Source organism: Hyaena hyaena, unplaced genomic scaffold (assembly GCF_003009895.1).
Source record: "Hyaena hyaena isolate Hyena2069 unplaced genomic scaffold, ASM300989v1 scaffold_682, whole genome shotgun sequence".
NCBI classification, from domain to species: domain Eukaryota; kingdom Metazoa; phylum Chordata; class Mammalia; order Carnivora; family Hyaenidae; genus Hyaena; species Hyaena hyaena.
The window spans coordinates 537368-560596 of NW_024081315.1; the positions used below are offsets into that span (position 1 = coordinate 537368).

General features: G+C 42.7%; 1 protein-coding gene across 2 annotated transcripts in view; it reads left to right on the plus strand.

Moving 5' to 3' along the window:
* The window catches only part of CCDC25 (coiled-coil domain containing 25), a 41204-nt gene extending 28527 nt beyond the window's left edge, over window positions 1-12677 (plus strand). For both annotated transcript variants that reach the window (XM_039217362.1, XM_039217363.1), the window contains 2 exons: window positions 6184-6229; window positions 11144-12677. In XM_039217362.1, coding sequence (XP_039073293.1) covers window positions 6184-6229; window positions 11144-11173 — 76 coding nt within the window. In that variant the 3' untranslated portion in view covers window positions 11174-12677. The remainder of the gene's footprint in view (window positions 1-6183; window positions 6230-11143) is intronic.
* The last annotated feature ends 10552 nt before the right edge of the window (window positions 12678-23229 follow it).

Below are 23229 nucleotides of genomic sequence, written 5' to 3' on the forward strand. Positions count from 1 at the left end.
CCCCCCCCCCCCCCCCCCCCCCCCCCCCCCCCCCCCCCCCCCCCCCCCCCCCCCCCCCCCCCCCGGCATGCACACACACTCTCTCTAAAATGAAAAATCATAATTTTTTAAAAAAACTTTAAAAACTTAAGTATAGCTAAATTTTTGGACACTTGTCATCTTCTAAGCACTGTACTGTGTTTAGCTGTGTGATCTCATTTAATCATAGCAATAGCCATATAAGTCAAATATTGTTACTGTTTATTTTCTAGAATAGGATAATGAGCCTAAAAAGCAAGTAAGTAACTCACCCAAAGTCACATAATAATCTGTGTGATTCTCAAGCTCACACATGCTATTACCACACTTTTCTGCCTCATTCGGTCTATTCAGTGTTTAAAGTAAGATTTATTCTATGTAAGTCAAGTAACTTATAGATATGTCAATTTATCTTAAAATGCATTACATTTTTGTTTCAAATCAAGCTATACTAGTAATATTTAGGGGATTTTGTGTGTTTTATTTTACTAGTTTAAACCAAAACACAATGTTCATATCTCTCAAATTTTCTTTTATTGTGTCCACAACACATAAAACATTTAAATATGCTGAGGGGGAAAATTCTCATTGTTACTGAATGAAAATTTTGCTTCAAAAGGAAATTTAATCAGTCCCATTTTCTTTCTTTCTTTTTTTTTTTTAACATTGACTTATTTGTTTTGAGAGAGAGCAGACGTGTAAGGAGGAGAGGGGCAGAGAGAGAGGGAAAGAGAGAGAATCCCACAGAGCCAGACATCGGGCTCCTCCCACTACACGGGATCATGACCTGAGCCAAAATCAAGAGTCTGACGCTTAACCCACTGAGCCAACCAGGCGTCCCTAGTCACTTGTAGATTTTCCATTTGTTTTCTCAGACACAAGTTTTCATCCTGTATTACTCCAGCACGTATATATCAAAAGGAAAATATAAGTGGAATAAATGGAAAAGTCACTTTTCTACTCTATGTTTTTCTACTTTGTTCCTAGTGCTTTCTTTTAAATAAATTTTCATGGATCTCAGAAAACCAAAAAAACCTACTACTGAAACGTTCATGTCTATGAAACCAATGCCACCAAACTGACTTGCTTTCACAAGCTGCCGAAGGTAGCAGGACACGGGGCAGAGCAGCGGGGCTGGGGACCAACGAGGGGACCTAGCACGGGTTTGCTTACCGCTGCCGTCTGGGTGCCGTGCCCTGCAGCTTCGGGGAGATCCCAGCAGCGAGCTCTCAGCTCCTGACCTCTTTTAGAATTTTTTTATATATCTGTACAGCTTCACACGTCACTTTAATTTCTGTCTTTGACTCTTCCACCCGAGAAGTCAAATGCTGTGCTTACAGAAGCCTCTCAGTTTAAAGTCTTTCTCTTGGCTTCCTGACAGCCAGAATTTTATTAAATTTCACCAGCAGTTGGTTCTTTTTTCTGGACCATCTAGTAGGGAATGTTCACTTTAGTGCCCTGATTGCTTAAGAAATTGACTCTTGAATCTGCAGGGGACTCTACAGAGAAGCCGGGAAGCTATTCCTGTCCCGGAAGTTATCCCCAGTGCTTCCAGATGGTCTCAGTGAAGAAATAACAGCCTCACATCCACAGATCTCTAGCTTCCTTTCAGTTCTGAAACCATTATTTAGACTCTAGTCTCGTTTATCCTCTCAACTTTTTGAACCAGAATGACAGTAAGCTTCTCATTTCTAATTTCTACGGGGAGAAAAAGGTGGATGGAATTGCCATTATGTAGTCCCAAGTTCTTTGAGCTCTTGTCAGGATCTTATCTGTCAGCCTTTAGTTCAGCAGTGAACAAGCCAAACCCCACCACACAGAAGGCACTGATTTCCTTCTCAGAGGCAGAATGGTAGCCTCTGGAGACAACTCCATCTTTACTCCTTGTCCTTAGCATGCAGAAATTGTAATGATCCAGTAATGTAAATAGGTCTCCATAAAGACCATGCTCATAGGTAGGTTTTAGAAATATTTGGGTTGTTGGGAGGGTAGTATATTAACACCATCTGTTAACCATGTGATTCATCTAAACAGTTGTGAGAATGTCCCCTTCCTTAGACTTTGTGTACTAATTCTCACTTACCAGCATATTCATTAGCTCCTTAGTTTTTGTAGCTCACATATGCCCTGTCAGCCTAGGATCTAATGGGGTTCTGGTTTAGAGAATCTTTGCATAGAGTTAGGTGTAGGGGGGAACCCTCACATGTTATTTTCTTTCCATGGCTGCTACCCTATAAGCCATTCATAGAGTAAGAGAAAATAACAGGAGAGACTCAACACAGGTTTTCAAAGTAGTAGGAGTTTTAGAAGGACCTTGTCTTGGAGAGTGAGAGAAGGAGATCAGTTCTACTGGCTACCTTTGTTTTTAGAGAACAAGCATTTGGAGAAATCCTTTAAGCAGGTTCCCCAGGAGTCTCCCAGTAGACCCCGTCACTTATTGGCATGTACTAGGGAAGAGTATCCATGCTGGCTTCAGTGTGTCCAGTAGGGCTGTTTCATCTCCTTGGCTGAACTCGTTGTTACATCCAAGTAAAAGCTTACCTGCTCTGTTTGAATCTTGTACCTTTGTGGTAGTGTAACAAGCACTATTAACATCAAAGTCAAGCTCCACTATGTGGATATTGAAACCAGAAGAAATAAACAATAGAGAAAGGTAGTTACTAGAAGGTAACTAAGAGATCAGAAAAGAAAAAGGTAGGGACTAACAGAGATTTTTTAAAACTTGGGAGACTAGGAGGTTGGAATTTGAACCCAAGGCTTATGGGATTGAAGTCAGAGAAGTCCAAGACCCAGATGCTCACAGGTGAGCGTATCATCTGAATAGTAACATGAACTTGATTTGGGGGCAGAGACAACTTTAGCAAGATAATGTGTGAAAAATTTTGACTGATGAGTGGCAAAGCAGGAATCTCAACTCAAGTCTGTAATTCTGAAGTCCACATCATGCTGCCTATAAGGCAAGGAATGAATGGGTTGGCAAGGTCAAGGTCATATGTAGGCAAATGAAAGAATGAAAAATTAGGCACATCGGAGAGTGACTGAAGTTTTGCTTTGTGCACAATTCCATGTTGTAGGTGATAAGGAGCTATTACAGGTTTCCTAGGATATTAGGAAGTAGACTTGTAGGACAAGTTCAGTGGCAACATGTAGAAAAGGTAATAGTGAGACTAGTGGTTATAAGGATGATATAGTTCGATGTAGAAATTGCTTTAATTGTACCTTCTTTTGTTTCTCCTTCAGACACTACTACTGCTGCCTTCTATAAATAAAGCCTTAGCTCTTCATTTTAATGATAAGCTCTTTCAGAAGAGCACTTATGTGCACCCTTGCATGTGACCCAGTGCTTTGCATATGCAGTGAGTGATTTAATCAATGCATTATGAATGAATAAGTAACTGAGATTAGCTTTTCTGATACAGCGATTCTTGAGCTAAGATCAAAACTATGTTTGCTAATTAAAAGGGTGTGAAACCTACTTAAAAAGGTGAGGGGGGTGGGTCGCATGGAGGCTCTAAGCAGAGGGAACTATGTATATGAAGACCCTATGTGGAGGGAGCAAGGTGAAACACCAGACTAAAGGCAGACCCAAGTGTGTGGAACAGCAGGAACAAGGGAATGAACACCTGGATCTAGGTGTCGGTGCATGCAGGGCCTGTTGGCCACGTCTGTCTTCATCCTTCATCAGAGTTCTGTGAGGTCATCAAAGAGTTTGAAACATAGTACGACGACAAGGTTGGTGTTTTGGAAATCTCATTTGCTGACCAGATGGGAAAGGGAACCAGTCGGGGGTGGATAGGCCAGTTAGCAAGCTAGTGCAGTTGTCCCCATGTTGGTAGCTTGGAAAAGGGTGGTGATGTGGAGGTAGAGAGAAGTGGACCAGGGAGAAGTAAGTTCTTAGATAAAATCACAAGATTTGAAGAGAGTTCAGATTGAGGGGGTAGGAGAGCGAGAAAAGGAATGCCTCCTGGGTTTCTGGCTTATGAAATGGAATGGGTAACGATTCAGTTCTTTGAGCTAGGGAATCCTGGAAAAGAACCAAACTTTTTGGTAGTGGGGATGCCCTTGAGTTGCATATGCACATATGAATCTGAAAATACCTTGGAGGTATCCAGAAAAAATGTCAGATAGGCCATTGGATGGATGGGATGGAGCTGAGGGGAAGGGCATGGTGTAAAGAAGGGTGAATGTGTGTGTTGCTTTCATCTCAGTGGGCCCTCAAGACCCAGTGGTTCTTGAACCTGGCTTGTGGGTACCTATCTTCATTTTAATCTCCAGAAGTGGTTTAACAGTGCAGCCCCAATTGCCCCAATTGAGATTTCCTGCCCTGCCCACTTTTTTCTCAGCATGCCTTTCATGCAGCGTGTTGATCTTAGTGTTTATTTCTTACAGATACCACTTTGTCTGACAACCTTCACCTGACCTCGCTCCAGTTGTCTCCCAGATTGTTGCCTCTAACCGTGACATTTCTCCTTCCCTCCAGTTCTCAATTTTCAGTGTCTACAGTTCATATCTACCTGGATGTCTCTCAACTGCAGCATTATTTTCTTCAGATCACCCAAGCTAGAAACTTGATGTCATCGTTGATTCTCTAAATGTTATCCCTTCTTATGAAGACAGCTGCTGACAGCATGGACTCCTGGAGCTTGAGGGGGTCGGGAGGAGGATATCCTCACGCGGGGACGCAGCAGACTGGAGCATGATGGCAGGAGTGTGAGCTCAGGAGTCCAATGTGGGTGCAAAAGCCTGCTGTCTCCACTAGTTCCTTAGCTGGGAGACTTTGGACAACTTCCTAACTTCCCTGGCTCTGCCTCCTATGTATTTTTTTTTTTGTTTCAAGCTTTTATTTAAATTCCAGTTAACATATAGTATAATATTGGTTTCAGGAGAACTTAGTGGTTCATCGCTTACATACAACACCCAGTGCTCATCCCAAGTGCCCATCACCCATTTAACCCATCCCCTCACCTACCTCCCTCCAGCAATCCTCAACTTGTTCTCGATATTTAGTGTCTCTTTTGGTTTCCTTTTCTCTTTTTTACCCACTTCCCATATGTTCATTTGTTTTGTTTCTTAAATTCCACATGAATGAAATCATATGGTATTCAGTAGGCATAATATTATTCTTTGCCTTATAAGGTGGTTGGGGGATTAGCAGTAATTTTTGAAGCATATAACACAGATCCAGCAAATAAAGAATACTGGGTAAATGGTAAATACTGTTATTATTAACTAAGCTCCTTGCCTTAATTTCCCTTCTTCCTTTCATCTGTCTACTACAGATTACCCTTTTTAAAACATTGGTATTATATGGTCTCACTTTCCTTTGTCTCTTTGTGTATTTTTAATTGAACTTTTTGTATAGCTATGGCTTGAATAGGCCTTATCTCCCTTCCTGGTGAGCTCATTGGGAACAAGGCTTTGTCTTATTCATCATTTTCTATTTTCTTTCTGTCCCATCCTCCACCCAGGCTTATCACAGGGCTTTATACATCATGGATATTTAATAAATGCTAGTTGAATCTCTTATGTCTCTTCTCTACTCCCGTCTTATATTGTGGCTTCTTGCTGTTCACATTGTGTTAACTCCCGCAATTAGGACAACATAATTGAGGCCTACACATCTAGCCTAATTCCCTGTTTGGCCTTCAGACTCCACTTGAGTTGGTTTGAAATGTCATTATAAATGCCATCTCTTTGTCTTTGCCCCTACCATTCTCTGGATCTGCCTCCCTTGCTCATCACACATACTTATTAGGCTCGCTTTGGGCTCTGCCTCATGCAAGGAGAGTGCCCCGGCAGCTCTGCCCACGCTGCCACATTTCCTTGAATTCCTTTAGCATCTGCAGCCTGGGCAATATATACCCTGACTAGGGATCCAAACTGCTCGTGGCTGTAGATGCATTTCCTCATCTGAATAATGTCACTTACCTCCCAGTTATTGTGGCAGTGACAGGACATGGGTCTGAGGAAGCACTTTGTAAATCTCTGTGCACATCTTATTTACTGTTCAGAGATATCTGCCTCTTTTTTGTTGCATTCTCCTTGAGGGCAAATGATTATATTTTCTTCCAGAAGACCCTCAACAGTGCTGGATGCCTGGTAAATGTTCATGAAATATTTTGTTGGCTGAGTAACCTGATTGCAGATGTGTTTATTTTCTCCTAGGAGCTATTCATCTCTAATGAAAGTTGAAAATATGTCTTCAAATCAGGTATGTTCAAGTTATTTGCTCTAGTGTTGTGCCTTAAAATAATTAAGAGTTTTTAATAATTGAGCTACTAGCCAATACCGACTCACATGTTGCTGATGGCTTGACATGATTTGGTAACCAACGTGCACTCAGGTGGATTCTAGGAGGCATCACCCCTCCTTCCCTGTGAACTTGCTCATGTTTTTAAAGTAGATCACCTCATGGAAAGAGATTGTTGTACTTTGTTGTGAAGTGCGGTCTGATAGTACATCCTATGATAAAGAGAAATGGTGATCCGTATTACAGTACTGAAAGAATCTTCTTAGTGGCAGCACCTAATTATTTTATTAGAACTGTGTCAGGGACTTATCGTCCATGAGTACTGTCTTTCTCAGATTTATTTTGAAGTGACTGGAGATAGCACAATTTAGCTATCACTTAACAGTCTGCAGAAAATTGAAACTGGGTAGATATATTTGCTATATAGCATGTTTTATAGTACAGTTTACAGATACACTTGACCTTGAACAATATGGGGTTAGGTGCACCAACCCCTTACACAGTTGAAAGTCTGCATATAACTTTTGACTACCTTGGAACTTAACTACTGGTAGCCTACTGTTGACTACAAGCTTTACCCGTAACATAAACAGTCAATTAACACATATCTTTTTTTTTTATTATTTTTATTTTTAGTTTATTTTTGAGAGAGAGAGAGCAGGGGAGGGGCAGAAAGAAGCAGGGGAGGGGAGGGGGGGCAGAGAGAAGGGGAGAGAATCTCAAGCAGTTTCTACATTCTCAGTACAGAGCCCGATGTGGGGCTCAAACTCACAAACCAAGAGATTATAACCTGAGCGAAAATCAAGAGTTGAATGCTTAACTGACTGAGTCACCCTGGGACCCCATTTAACACATATCTTATATGTATTATGTACTGTATTTGTACAATAAAGGAAGCTAGAGAAAAGAACATCAAATCATAAGGAAAAGAAAATACATTTACGAGCTGTACCGTATTTGTTGAAAAAGATCTGTGAAAGTAGAATGTGCAGTTCAAACCCATGTTATTCAAGTCAACTATATATACTTTAGATCTGTGTTGTTCAGGATACCAGGCACTAATTACATGTGGCTATTTAAATTTCAATTAGCATCTAATTTAGTGTAAAAACTCAGTTCCTCAGTCATACTAGCCACATATGGCTAGTGGTTACCATATTGGACAGTGTAGATATAGAACAGAAAATACTATTAAGCAGTATTGCCTCAGGTGCTTAGAAATAATTAATAGAATGTAAGATCACTTACAGGTCATCTAGTCAAACCCCATATTTAGTTCACAAATTAGAATTGTTAGTAGGATTTTACACCTTTCATATCTGGATGTCCTAAAAATGAGTAATAATAACAATGTTTTTATTCATGTCTCCTTGAAGAACTAAATTTATGAGGCTTCTTTGTGAGTCAGAGATGTAGCTTTGTGATTTATCCTGAAACATTCCAGGGTAGCATTATGTAATTAAATACAGCCTTGAATTTGAAGTTTAGAGCCTTAAAAACTGTCATTTTCTAATTGGATAAGCCTGATAAAGTGATTTAACCTCTCTGAGGGAGATTTCATCAGCAGTGGAAAAGACCTGTTACTTCATGGGTCTGCACTAAAATTTAAACAAGGACATATATGTGAAAGTTCTTCCTTAGTCTACGAATATAAATGGTCCTAGTTTTTTTTTTTTTTTTCAATTTTTTTATATTTTGAGAGAGAGAGAGACTGCGTGAGCAGGTAGGGAAAGAGGGGGAGGGAGAGAAAATCTTAAGCAGGCTCCATGCACCAGCACGGAGCCCTGTGTAGGGCTCTATCACAGGATCCTGAGATCAGGACCTGAGCCAAAATCCAGGGTGGGACACTTAACCAACTGAGCCATCCAGGCGCCCCAGTCATTGTTATTTCTTACTGATAGAGTTCTTAGCTGCTCTTTTCCCACATAGTATCAGGATTAATGATGATGACATGTATTTAATCCCTTCTGGAAACTATTCTTAGATTTCTTGGAACTCTTAAAACAGCTTAATAGTAAAACAGAAGTCTTGAACATACCCTAAATCTAATGTCTTTGCTTTGTGGTTATTGTTGCTATCAAAATGTTCTGTTATTTAGAGGCTAATCCAGCAGAAATCTGGCACCTGCGTAATGTTATACATGACCTTAGGCATTTTCATTTCCATCATTGTGGATGTTTAAAGTTGAGTGTTCTGGAATTGCCCCCCCCCACACACACAGAAATAAATAAATAAATAAATACACACACACACACACACACACACACACACACATACATACACACACACGCATACATAAATGTGATCTGATTAGTGACAGATGTTAAAAGTTCCAGGATTAGTAAATCAGAGCTATAGACCAGAGGATCACAAACTCTTCTACCTATCTCCCCTCTGTTGCTTGTTCTTCTGTCCCTGAGCACCAGGTTTCCATCAGATTCCCATTCCCAAAGAAGTTTTACACTGGGTATTTGTATTCTCTCTTGTAGTGGAAGGACTCTTACAGCTTTCCCCCATACTTCAAAAGAATACATTTTTTTTTTAAATTTTTTTTTAATGTTTTATTTATTTCTAGGAGAGAGAGAGAGAGAGAGACAGCATGAGCAGAGGAGGGTCAGAGAGAGAGGGAGTCACAGACTCTGAAACAGGCTCCAGGCTCTGAGCTGGCAGTCAGCACAGAGCCCGACGCGGGGCTCGAACCCACGAACCGCGAGATCATGACCTAAGTGAAAGTCGGACGCTTAACCGACTAAGCCACCCAGGCGCCCCATACATTTTAATTCTCCTTGTAACTTTCTGCTGTTAAGGGGATACAGACCTTTTATGATCTAATTTGGCTGCAAGCTCAGTTGATTTTCAGTTTGTTTTTTTTTTTTGAGAGAGAGAGAGCATGAGCTGGGGAGAGGGCAAAGACAGAGGGAGAGAGGAAGAGAGAATCTTAAACAAGAACCACGCTCATTGCAGAGCCCATCGCTGGGTTTGATCTCATGATTCTGGTATCATGATCTGAGCTGAAATCAAGAGTTGGATGCTCAGCCAAATGAGCCACTCAGGTGCAAAGGACTTGATTTTTAATTTGGCTTATATGAATTCATCAGGAAAATTATTAGTCTCACACTCTGAAGTTGGTTTTAATTTTGAGCTTTTGTTCTCCTATTTAGAATAATCCTTTTTAATCTGTAATTTCTTCCTAACCTTTCTAAATTTGGTATCAGTAAACAGTTACTTTTCAATTCAGTTTTATTTGCTTCTCACTTTATAGATGGATACCTATTTTGCTATATTGAAAAATATTGGGGCACCTGGGTGGCTCATTGGTTAAGTGTCTGACTCTTGATTTTAGCTTAGGTCATGACCTCACAGGTTGTGAGATCGAGCCCCGAGTTGGACTCTGCGCTGGCAGCTAGCCAGCTGGCAGCATAGGGCCTGCTTGGGAGTCTTTCTCTGCCCCTCCCCCACTCACACTTGCTCACATGCTCTCTTTCTCTCAAAATAGGTAAACAAACAAACAAAAAAAGGAAAACCATATTGACTCTTAAAGGGAACTTAAGTATAAAAATTGTCCAAATAAAGTCTTGGATCTCAGACGTATACTTAGAAGTTACTGTAATCCCCAAATACAGATCCGTGGACATGCCAGAACTCTGCAGATCTGACTCTCGGCCTTTATAGGGAGTGACACACTTTCATTGTCACCAACCCAGGTTATCTTAGAGCGTTTTTCCTCCTCAGTGTTCCAGATCTAATGCTGACCTTCAAGATAGATGGTGACTCTCTGAACATCTGTAATGCTGTGACTTCAGTGTCGGACTCTAGGGCAGTCCCAGTTCTGGCCCTGACATAGAATACCAACATTAATTTGCTCTTGGTACAGTTTTCTAAGACATTTTTACTGTGGCCTGGGTGCATTGTGCTAACTGAAGAGAAGCACAGAGAAAACGAACGAAACCAGAAATTAAACCAGACTTAAGAAACCATCGTTTCCTGCCTATATCTCCTGTTTCTTACCCATCTTTAATAAGAGCTGGTAAGAAGATGAAAAACACATACACCTGTAAGCCTGAGCCCTCTCCCCTTCTCTAACAGCTCGGGGATCAAGCAGTGGGGAAGAGAAGCTGCAACAATTGATATGTTCAGGGTGACCCATTTTCAAGCAAATGTCCCGAACTTAAACTATTAGTGACTGTTGGCATTTGGAGCAGTGTTCTCAGGGTGTGCAGTAGCTCAAAAAGGAGCCTGGTGCTCCACTTTTGTCCTTTGCCTCTAGGACTCGTTTATAAGGCACACAATAAAATCAGTGCCTTTATACTACATACCATCATGTCAGGTTTTTAATCAATGACTTGGCAGGCCAACTAACTTGATAACCTAGCCTGTGACTTCCTAATCACTTTTCCTATTACAAAAAAAAAACCAACCATCTGGTGACAATCTTGAGACTCAACATCATGAAATTTAGACCAAAAATGTGTTTGCATATTGGCAGCACCATTGGCAGAAGGATACGAGGCAGGGTCTGTTTGGATTCATATTTTGTTGTATTTGTTGAAGGAACAGTCATATTTGCTTCCCATCATGCTTGTTACATCCTGTACTAGGTCAGGTGAGCCTTACTTCATGATTTGGAAACCACTGGGCACTTGTCACTATGTAATTGAGGCCATGCAACAACACCTTAGAGAACCCAGCTATTTTAAACAACTCCTACTTTCAGACAGAAAATTCATGAGTGAATTTAATGATTTTACTTTTTACTTTCTGAACACTACAGTTATGCATGAAGAAGCTTGTTACTTAAGAGTAATTGTGTACATTTTTAAAATGGAGTTACTTGTGTTGAAGGCTTTCACAGTGTCCCTTTTCTGTTTCCTACAGGACGGCAATGATTCAGATGAATTCATGTGAATGGCGGAAAGGACTTTTTAAAGATGTGAATTTAGGGACAGTTGCAGACATTTTGATTTCATCTGTGTTCTGAGTTATAAAAAAACGAGTAAAATTCTACCTTCATTCTACACAAATATTACCAACTTGAGAGTTTAAAAAAAAAAAAAGTTTCCTTTTTTGCCAACAGAAAAGGACCAGATATTTATAATATATTTGGACTTGAAAAAAGCATATAACTTGAGGAAAGTGAGAATGTTTTTGCCGGAACATGTCTTAGTACCTCACAAAAGTTGGCTGCCCTTGTTCTTGGGATAGACTTTAGAACGAACCAGCTCTGAAAAGTATTCATTACTGTGCTCTGTCCCTGAAAACAGATGTCTTGAAAAGCTTTTCATAGTCTCAAAATAGCTTCACTTCTGTTAAGAAGAATGTATTAGTGAGCAATATATGCGAATGTTCCCCTCAGCCTTGATTTCCTGACTACAGAAAAAAGCTTATGGGTTGTGATGGTGATGGTGATATTTCCAGCAGGCTGCTGGCTTCAGTATTCCTGTTCCATTGTGTTATCTGAGTCTCTTAGCAGAGTTGTCTTCAGCTCTTGGCTTATCCTACTTTTACCTTCTGTGTCCTTTCTCTGAGCGAGGGCCTCCCACTAGGTACTGTCATACTTAAAAAAGGAGTCTATATTCATCAAGGTTGGGCATGTGGCAGTGTTTTGCCTGAGCACCAAGTAACCTGAGCCACGCACATCACAACTTCCAGGCCCTGGAACCTTTCTCAGCACTGAGGGGAGAAATAGGACAGCATGCTCCGAGTCCTTTCAGAGATGTAGGTTACCTGACTCGTGTCTTGAGATGTAACCAAAATAGAAGTCCATGTTGTGGGTATGATTTTAGAAAACAATTAAGCATTTCACGAGCCAGCCAAGTAATTTGTTTATTTACCTTGAATGATATTTATTTTGAGTTGTAACCCCAGAGTTCAGATTTCTCAGTTGTAGCCCCAGTAACTTAATATGTAACAGGACTACTCATCTGAACCACCTACTCTCCAGTGTGATTCCGAATAGAAGATATATTTTTATTGCATTTCCTGTAGAAAGAGACAAAACAGAACCATGAAAGGGGGAGAGAACAAAGCCTGCAGGTCAGGAGGCATACAGATACACGTTTCAACCACACCCAGAGCTCTACACGCAACTTGCTTTTATTCTTCACTGTATTCTAACCCAGCAAAAATGGTCTCCTCCAACAAATACTCTACCTGTAATAGCACTATGGAACTATGGGTAAAACCAAAAGACTTCAGTGTTTCCATTTATCCCAAATTGGTGTGTGGAGTTGGAAACTGGAAAATTTCCGAGGCATAGCTCAGCCAGATTTTGAGAAGGGGTATGGGAGTTGACTCCAGAAATTAGTGACTGTGGATGTGTGGATGTGTGGGTGTGTGTGAGATAACATTCTGTCTGGGGTTCTGTGATTTTGAAATGTAATAATAAAGAATCATTTTTTATTCGGAAGGACATTGGTATATGAATTCTTAGAATCCACTCATTATCCCCAAGCTGGTTTGGGGGATGATCTGGCTCTAAAAAATACCCTCATCTATCCGAGATTCAATGCGGCAGGTTCTAGAGGGGTACCTTCTCCCCCCCACACACACTGTTACATGCATTCCTCCCACCCCCGCCAGATGCCCACTGGCCCAAACCCTCTCTGGATTGAGGGCAAGCTAGTCAGTGAGCTCACCCTAGGCACGTCTTTCACGCTGCAGCAGACACCTAAAATGGGGATACCTTGCCTCTACCACCACCTGGGTCACCTCACCCTGCGACCACTTCCAAAGGGCTCCTCTGTACCCTGCCTCACAACAAGTTTAGGTAGGACCTTTGAAACAGACCTGTATTTTTAGTGCAGTGTGAGAGAGCCTGGGGTCTACATTTTAAACGTGTCCTAATTCTCCCCTCACCGTGGTTTACAGTGTCAAGGCCTCTCTGAATTCCTAGCTCTCAAGTTGCTCGAGCTGCTTCCACTCCCTGTGTGTGTTGGACAGGCTTTTCCCTAGTGCCCGGGATCCCAGGGGGAAAAAAAGGACATTTTCTCTCGAGGACACTGGTTCAGTGCTGACAGGCAAACTGCTAGCACTGAAGTCATCTCGTTTCTTGCTGTTGGCATGTGTCCTAAACTTCCTATAGGAAAATTCCCAGTCTTTCTTTTTATGAGCTGTGCCCTTGATCAGATCCCTGCATCCTGAGGGCTTCTCTTATTAACGGTGTCTCGTTTCCCCACTCGCCTGCATGCAGTTGAGGGTCACTTTATTGAATTTACCTCACACAATTTACTGCTCTGTTTTATTCCTCACAGCTGAAGAATCTGTTTCTTATCCACCTTTGTTGATCTTGGGTCACAATCTTTGGGCAAGGGAGCTCTGTCACAGTTCCTGTGCTGGAACACATATTCTCGAAACTTCCCAGAGCATGGGAAATTCTGACATTAGCAGAATTGGCAATAAGCGTTAGTTGAACCCCATCAGTATCTCCTGTTTATTTTGTTGTACTGTTTATGACTGTCTCGAAGCACAGATTTGGGTGAGCCTTTTAACTGTTAAGTGCCAAGTTTTCCTCACTCAAGAAGGAGGGCATCAGGCATACGCAGAGCAGGAATGGAGAGAATTCAGCTCTAGCCTCCAGCTCGGAGCCAGCAGAGGCTCTCCCTCCCACCTTTGCATCTGAGAGGGAAAACCCTTGTTCTCTGGGCTTGAATGGGTTATGGGGAAAACTGCACAGGGTAAGGAAATAGAACAGTTCCAGTTTTTCCTGGAAAAACTGAAGCCTGCCCTTTCTCTATTTGATTGGAAGTGTGATGGCGAGTAACAGATCACACACTCAGAATGAGCATAGTAAAGTCAGTGGGCAACCTTTTGATTTTAAAGTAGACTGTGAAACAATCTGTAACTTAATGTAATCAGAAGTGTAAAATTAGAAACTTAAATTCCAAGCTGTCAGTTTTGACCCATGTAACTCCGGCAAGTGTGACAGCTCAGAAATGAGGAAGCCACTGCCGATGCCCAAGCAGACTCACATTCAGGTTTTGCTTTGTGACAGCTCTTCTCTGCTGGGCGCACGTGGGCCCGGCACAGGGGAAGAGACATTACATGCGCTGTATCATTTCAGAAACGGGAAGATGTCAGCTGCATATTCCTCATGTCCTGGATGAATGATATGTAAAACAAAAGCTTATAGTTTGAGTAGAACCAAGTGTGTGGGATTTTACTTTTTACTTTGCTCCTCTAAACTTCAGTCTCACCGATGGGATATACATACTTATTTTAGGCGAGTAGGAACAAGGAGGTTCTTGGCTGCCTGAAATGATGCCCTTCAAACAGTCAGTTTTGCTCCTTAGTGAGAGGAAAAGAAATTAGGGTGAAGGGAAGATTGCCCAGGAATCCAGGAAGAGAAGTCAAAAACCTGGAGCTCAAGGGCCATGATATTTGAGCACTGGTATTTGAAGTTTACACCTTGATACCCTGCCTCCCACAAATCCTAGGGGTCTGCTGAGATTTTGACGAGGAGGCTACAGATGTGAAATCTTGCTGGAGGAATAGGGCGGCTCAAGCCATCCTTGAGGAATGGGGTGGCTCAGGACTGGCGTTCATGGCTTCACCCCTTCTATGGTAGCGCTTATTCTGTAACTGCCTTTGCAGGCAGGTATTGGGGTAGAGGGAGCCACAGAAATGTTCAAGTGTCTCCCCCAGCTGCAAAAGCATATTTGAATTCTTAAGTGATTATTAGAAGACATTTGAGTTCTATTTCTCACTAGTTGGGGCAATACCTACATCCATTTGGGGTTGTTGTTTTTTAACTTTTAATGTTTATTTTTGAGAGAGAGAGCATGAGTGAGGGAAGGGCAGAGAGAGGGAGACACAGAATCCAAAGCAGGCTCCAGGCTCTGAGCTCTCAGCACAGAGACCATTGCAGGGCTGGAACTCAACAAACCCCGAGATCATGACCTGAACTGAAGTCGGACACTCAACCAACTTAGCCACCCAGGTGCCCCTACATCCATTTGGTTTTAACCTCTTTAACTATGAGAATTCTGGGGTTTAATGGTTTTGGGGTTTTTTTTTTTTTTATTTTTTAATGTTTATTTTTGAGAGAGAGAAAGCATGAGTAGTAGGAAGCAGAGAGGGAGGCACAGAATCCGAAGCAGGCTCCAGGCTCTACGGTGTCAGCACAGAGCATAACATGGGGCTAAAACTCCCCAACTGTAAGATCATGACCTGAGTCAAAGTCGGTTACTTAACCAACTGAGCCACCCGGGCATCCCAAAGGGTTTAAGTTTTTGAGGAAATTAACCTATATAGGAAAGATCAATTGAAACCAGAGTTTTCATAACCAAAAAAATGTAGAGACCAACGTGTACAGCTGGTGGCCATAGAGTACACTGAAAATATAAATGTTCATCTGGCACCATGTGTTAACCGTGGTTGATCATTAGAATATACTGCCGTCTGTTTTTCTGACTCACATTGATTGCTTTATTGTAAATTTCTGATTTCACGGTATCAATTACTTGAGGAACCTTCCACATTTACAGCTGGGGCTATAGTTCTGCTCCATGGCCAGGTGAAATAAGAAACCTCCCTGCTCGGCATGTACTGAGTGGTACTGACCTGGCAATTTCTGCCTTTGTTGAGAGCCAAGGAGTGGAGGCCAGGGGAGAATGAAGGCTCACCCTTGAAATCTTACATAGCTTTTACTGGTTCCCAAACCTAGTGAGTGGGTGTCAATATTTAAGCTGGGGGGGGGGGCGCGAGAAAGGAACTCTCCCAAGTCAGTATGCATTTTCATTCCCATGTCAACCCCATCCTGTAACCACTGCAGTAAAAATATAAGACTAATGGCCTGACGTTTCACATCCTGCCTAGCTGAGCCCTTCAGTGCCTGCACTTCTGGTGGTATTTTGGTTTCTGCCTCAGCAGTTTGTCCTGCAGAGAGGAGGCTAACATTTGCTTAAGATTTCTGGGATATGCTTATGAGAATAGGATCTTTCAGGTGTTAAAGGCTGGTCTGTTATTCTTGAACCTTTTTAGCTTCTTGGCCAAATCCAGGGTCAACTGGTCAAAATTACAGACTGAAAAAGGTAAACAAAAATATTGTTAGAGGCAGTGTCCCTTACCCAGTTCGGCCTTGCCAGAATTCTCTTCCGTTGTGAAGCCCTTGGCTTTGTTCTATCACTTCAAAACTCTGTTTTTAATTTTATAGTTAATGTACTCAGTATCAGTGAGGCTTACATAGCTTCTTTGAAAAGTAGAATTTAAGAGTCCAGTCCATTTTCTCTAAAACCAGTTCAAAACTCCCCTTCTCCGGGGCAGCCTTCCCTGCTTGGCCTCACCTGCTGGCGTTCACTCAGATTCACCCTGGAGTGCTCAGTGGTACTGTGTTCCAGTAACTCATATAGCACTGGAGCCACAACTGGGGGATCCTCTGACCCCACTTCCCTCAGCCTGGGAGGCACCCTGGCCTGGGAGCTGGGCCTGGGCTTTTAGCCTCACTGCCTCTAATGTCCTGTGCAACCTTGGATGGTTCACTCAACCTCTCCCAACTCCATTTCCTCTGGAGGGGGCTCCAGACTCCAGTGTTCCTTCATCTCTGCTGTCTGCCCATGGGAAGAGGATCGTACAGAGTAATGACACCTGGGGCTGAACAGCATGTTCAAGGTGTACCTGGTGGGGAAAAATTCCCAGCACTTCATCATCTCCCCCACCTCTGTCCACGGGAAAGCAGACATTCACATTTGGGTGGCCATCCTTCTGGACTCAGACTTTGGACCGCTACAACTTTGACCTCTTTGCCAATGAAAGTGCCCAACCATATGAGCTATGCCAAGGTGAAGATCACCCTCATCAATGAGAATGATAACCAGCCCATGTTCAGCAAAGCCACTGTACATTTTACAAAAACATCACCACGAGACTCCGTGCTGACAGTCTTGCTCCGGACCTCACATGAAACTGTGTGGGTCCTGTTCTCTTTGCCTTTACTGTGTGCTGGTCTGTCCACATCACCTGAGACCCTTCATTTCCTCATCTGCAAATGGACATGAGACCTCCCAAGGCTGCTGTCCAGAGGCATGAATGTTGGATGTGAAAGCATCCCTTGGGTAACCCCCACCCACCATTATCTCCCAGTCTTCCCCAAGGTGCTTCCAGAGCTCCTAGCAGGTAGTAAATTCTGTGGCCACACCCACCCTGCCCCTGCCTTTTCCTGGGGTCAGCCCGGTCTTTCCACCTCCTTAGCTGTAAGAGGAGCTGAAGTTATAGATACCTGTTTAGGAACTGTGAAATTCCTTTTCTGGGATGTTATTAAAATGCCTCATGTGGGGGTTAAAAAAGTCTTTGGAAAGGGGTGGAAGGTCTCAAATAGACAAAGCTTAATTTTGGTCACAGAGAAGCCTTTACAGGTGCATGTGGTTAGAAAATGTTTCCTTCTTCAACAAGAAGGGAGAAGGCCATTCATGTTCCTTCCCCTCACCCACAAAGTCCTGCTTGGTCCCTCTTCTGCCAGGGGTGAAAAACCTTATCCCCCATGTTTAAAACCAGTTAATGATTGGTGATTTGTAACATAGTAAAACCTTGGTGAACAGAACAGTACGTTGATTACCTGGATTTGTTTTCTCCCTCACTTCAATTCAGACAACCGCTCATGTATCAGAGATTAAAGAAAATGCTGGAAACACAAACCCTCACATCAGCTTGCCTGCTCTTCCCTGAAAGCACTGTGAATGAACTCCCCTGGGGGAGCCCACCACCCCCAGGATATCCTGGGATTCTGAACTGGGAAGAATGTTGAAAAAAAATGTTTTCAAAAAATAAATGAAATGTTTTCAATTATATGAATTAGGTATAAAAGGCACAGATTTTTAGGGCAAGAAAGCTACTCTGTGATCCTCTAATAGTGGATACATGTCAGTATACAGTTGTCCAAACCCATAGGATGTACACCAAGAAGGAGCCCTAAGGTAAACTGGACTCTGGGTGATTATGACGGGTCAGTGGATGTTCATCAATGGTAACAAATGTACCCCTCTGTTGGGGATGCTGACAATGAGAGAGGCTGTGTGTATGTGTGGGGGTAGTTGGTAAATGGGAAATCTCTGTATCTTCTGCTCAGTTGCACAGCGAACTTAAAACTGCTTGCTCTAAAAAATTAAGTCTGCTTAAAAGAAGAAAAGGGTACAGAGGGACAAGTCTTCCTGGTTCTCCTTGGAGGTAACCAGTATTACCAGTTTTTTTATCAAAGGTAGAATTTCCCCATCTGGACTCAGCTTTAGAGGGGGATTTTTCTGCCCACTTCTTGGCCTGGATGTAGCAGCGGCTCAACTAATGAGGAAAGGGAGGGGGACTTCTCTCTGCCTTTGTCTGCTGGGGTATCTGAGCCAAAAGAAAAAGCCCAGCCACTTCCCAGACATCACACCTGGCTTCTGGTGCTTAGGGGGCGGCAGTGAGAGAAATGGAGAGGAACGGGAGGATTAGGAGTGCCTTGGGGTCCCCACCCACAGAACCACCTCTGCTTGGACACTGAGTTAAAGGACAGGTTGTCCCTCAGAGAATTCCTGTGTTCCTGTTGAATCTGAGCTCCATGGAGAATGAACCCAAGGGAAGGAATAAGGCTGCTTCTTTCATCTCCGTTTGCACTTGAGGGTGGGAGAGGAGGTGATGGGGACAGGACTGGCCTCAAGCAACTCAAGATGTCCTTGCCTCCTACTGCCTTAGCTGCCCAATGTCCAGTGCTTTTTTTCCTCCCATGACTCAAAGAATGGGAAAAAAGATCTGGTAAAGAACATTTAAAATGTTTTCAAAAAAGTAAATAAATAAATAAAATGGTTTCAATCATATTAATTAGGTTTAAAAGGGCAGAGGGCACAGAAGGGTAAGGATTTGCACAGTAAAGTGAAGGGAAGGGAGCCGGATGCCATTTCCATGCCAAGATTTTATCTTTTGGAATGTGGGCTTGAGGATAAAACTCAGCTCCTTTTCTATGTGACTTGGCACAAGTCAGTTGTTCCCTCTGGGCTTTTCTTTGCCCACTGGAAAGTGGGGAATAGGACTAGAGCAAGGTGAATTCCAGTGCTGTGGGTCTCAGGCAGGTAATGGGAATGAGGGCCGGTGAGGCAGGCAAGTGCATACACACAGCCTGTATGATCTTCTAAAGGGGGCAGCTGCTTCTCAGCTCTGGCCAATGATCGCCATGGGGAAATAAGTTTTTATTAACTGATTCATCAGAGGGGCTGAACTTGATAGGACAGAAAAAAAAGAAATGGCTGTTTTCTTCCAGGCCTTTCTTAAGTGGTACTCCAGATTCTCTTGCCCACCCTTTGATGATATCTTGTACCAACAGATCAGATTCTGGGACTTTCTGATCAACTTCCCCAATAGGAACAGTTCCATTTTTAAATTACAACTTCCTTTTAGATACTAAAATTTTGATCATTTAAGTCAAAACTTTAATCACAAATATAATTCAAAACTTCAGCCCACCTGCTAGTTCAGGTCTGACTGGTCACCGCCTCTTCTAGCTCTCCCCACATGCCCTGATGCTCCCCTCTTCCACAGCAGCCGCTAGACAAAAGCCAAAGGCAGGGATCTTTTGTGACTGTTGTAATCTCACTCCTGGTGTGTCTCACAACTGGAATGTGAATTTACTCACCTACTTACTGCTCTCAGCTTTACAACTTCACGAATACCCAATAAATAGCAAATGACATCACGAATCTGACTTTTAAGTCAAATTTGTAGACATGAGCTCAATATTATTCAACAACACTGGGCCAAACCAGGCCTATCTGTGAGCTACACTGGAGGGCTCTGGCTTAGAACGAGTTTGAAGATCTCTTCTAGACCTTCACTGTCCTCTGTGAAGTTAAAATTTTCCTAGATTAAGAAACATTGGAAGTCATCCAAGATTTCCCCTTACAGTCAGGGTCCCCCCAACCCTTCTTCCTCCCCAGAACTTCTGGGTGGCAGATGCCTCCTGGAAATGAACTTTCCTGGGTAGATACCACCAGTGTCCTGGAGAAACAAGACCTGAGGGGAAGGGCCAGCAGGTGGCAGAAGAGAATAGTACAGTCCTCAGTTTGTCCAGTTGTGGTTCCGGCTGCCAACTTGTGAGTCCATATTGTATTCTTGCATTTGGAAGAGAGATGGACACAGGACCTCAGGTATCCCTCCAGCACCAAGAATCTTGAAGCACATCTGGAAAACCTATGCTTTGGGTGGGAGTGGGGGGAGCGGGGTCTCAAAGCTCTTTGCCATTGAAATCTTATAAATGTGGGATAGAAGGTGCCTGACCCCTTTAAACCAATAGCATGTATTGATTGAAAAAGAAAATGTCTGTTCAAAACAGAATGCTTATACTTAAAAGCAAATTTCTTTTGTTTCAGATTTAGCTTCTAGCCTTCTCTCACAGGCATTAATGCACAGGTTTCATAGAATCATGGAATTTCATAGAAACAACACCTGTGGAGTTTAGAAGGGACCTTGAAGGTCACCTAAGCTGATCACACTCTTTGGTGCCCTTTACAACATTCTGTAACAGAACTCCTTCAGTGTCAGCGAGAATGCATCCAGAGACAGGAAGCTCGGTACTTTCTAAAGCCATTTGTCATTAGAAAGTTACTTTATGGAGTCAAAGTCAGTCCCACAGTGACTTCAGCCTATCATTTTGTCTTCTGGAACCACACAGGCCAAGTTGAAGTCCTCTTCCATGAACAGCCTTGGAAGGCTGGATCATGTGATTGCCACATGTGACTGCTCCTAAACATCCTATTAGCAGAAAAAGCAGGCATGTGAGGACAGTAGATGGCCCCTCACATCACATGGGTCAAGTGCCTCTCCCCCACTGCTTGCCTAACTCCCAGGTAAACAGCAGCTCCCCAACTGTTCACGCTCACTGCCCCTGACCCCAGCGGCCTGCACAGAGCAGTGGAGAGCCCATTCTTCTCCATGTGTAGCCTAAATCACCTGACTCTTTGACTGACAATGTCTTTTCCACACATCACAGTGATTAGACTGCTGGGACCTTGGGGAGTTTCTTTGGATCAGAGGACTTTAGATGGATGGGTGGCTGGGTGGGTGGATGGGTGGATGGATGGATGGACGGATCAATTTCTCTTTTTGCTGTAAAATGTCATAAGCACCCAAAAAGAGTGCATGGAAAGATACAGTCACTTTGAAAGAGAATGCTAATATAAATACCTGTGTTTTATCGACGAAGCTAAGAAATTGAACAGCCCCAACCCACCCCTGGCCCCTTTGTGCCCTCCCCTCATCATGGCCACTCCTTCCCTCCCAACTCTCCTGACTTTTGTGATCACCATTCCCTTGCTTTTCTTCACAGCCTTTATCCCCTACTTTTGTCTAACAAAACACTGTTTAGTTCTGCCTGTTTCAAATATATAAATGGAATGTTGTAATTTTTTCCTATGATTTGTCTCTTTCACTTAATATTATGTGTTTAATGAATTTTCTCTCTTAAAGATATCTTGTTAGAGTCCACTGAGTTAATTCTGGCTTTAATAGTTTGTTCCAAAATAATCCCCTTTACAAATATTGTCTACATATTTGTAAACATTATTTCTGTATTATAATCCAAAAAATTTGGGAAAACATTGAATGGGGAAGGTCTCAGTGTGTAGTCCCTTCAGCAAACTTTTAGAACCATCCTTTCTGATTGAGATTAATCAATTATTCAGCACTCTTTGGGCACACTCTCCCAGTAACTAATCCTCTTAATTTTACTTTAAAACAGACCATATTTTTCTATGCTCACAGGGTTGTCAGAAAACGCCTTCCTTAAAAAAAAAAACTGCCACTGGTAACTTTAGCCCTGAAAATAAAATAAACAATGTAAAGGCTTTCAAAAAAAAAAAAAAAAAGAAGAAGAAGAAGAAGAAAAGAAAAGAAAATGCCTTCCTTGAAATCCAGATCAAATGGACTCATGGCATTTTCCTGATTTACCAGTTCAGCAACCTTGTCAAAATGAGACTTAGAGAACTTGTTTTGGCTCCTAATTGCTGTAACATTTTCTAAATCACATAAAGCAGCCCTTCCTTCCATAACTCTGCCTGAGATGGTGATAAGCTCACCAAGCCTAAAGTTGTAGGGAATCACCTTTGACTTTCAGAAAATCAGAACTACGCTTGCTAATCTCTTGCTGTCCATGAGTTCAGATAATTTTGCATGACCTTTCTTTGCCAGTTTTCAGTACCTGGAATGTCCTTTATCTGAGCCAGGGGGTTTTGATTGAGGGGGACAAGAGTTTATATACTGGGACAAGGAAGGCATTTTTAGCACAGAGAAGACGACAAAGCTCTTAATGATTGGCTGCCAGAAAATAGTAGATGAAATAATTTTTAGAAATTAGCAATAGGAGTAGGATTAAGAATTTGAGGGTGAAAGGGCAAGGTTGAGATAGTCACTGAGTAATGAAAGCATGCATTTATGAGAAATGAATCAATCAGATTGCCAAGAGAAAATGGTAGGGTTAGGATGATTTTGTAGTCGGTTCATTTAACATGGAATGATAACTCTCCACCAGCCAACTCCCAGCCAAGGAGCAGGAGAGGAGAAAGAAGACAGGACAGTCTGGGGCTGAGGGTGCACCAGCTGAGGGATAAATTTTAGGTGAGTTTAGGCCATTTGTGGGAGCAACACCAAAGGGTCTGAAGGGCTGAGGAAGTCCAGACCCCAGAGGAAGGAAATCAGGTGGAACAAAAGGAGGTGTGGACTGGGGAAAATGGGATGGGTTATGTGACTTGGGGTTTGAGGAGAGGTAAGTTAGTTTGGTTATGGCAGGAAAGGGAAGGCCCTCAAATAAGACACACAGAGCAGGACGACATGTGGCCTGGAAAGTAGTGTGCCTACTGCTGAAGACCAGCAGGGAGTGATGTCAGGAGAGAGGGAACAGGCTCTGGTGGGACATCCCCATGCAGGGGAGCAATACTGACAGTCAGGGCACCAGGCCCACACATTAGGTGCCAGAGTCACTAGAGGTGAAGGGGAAAGTCCCAGAACCA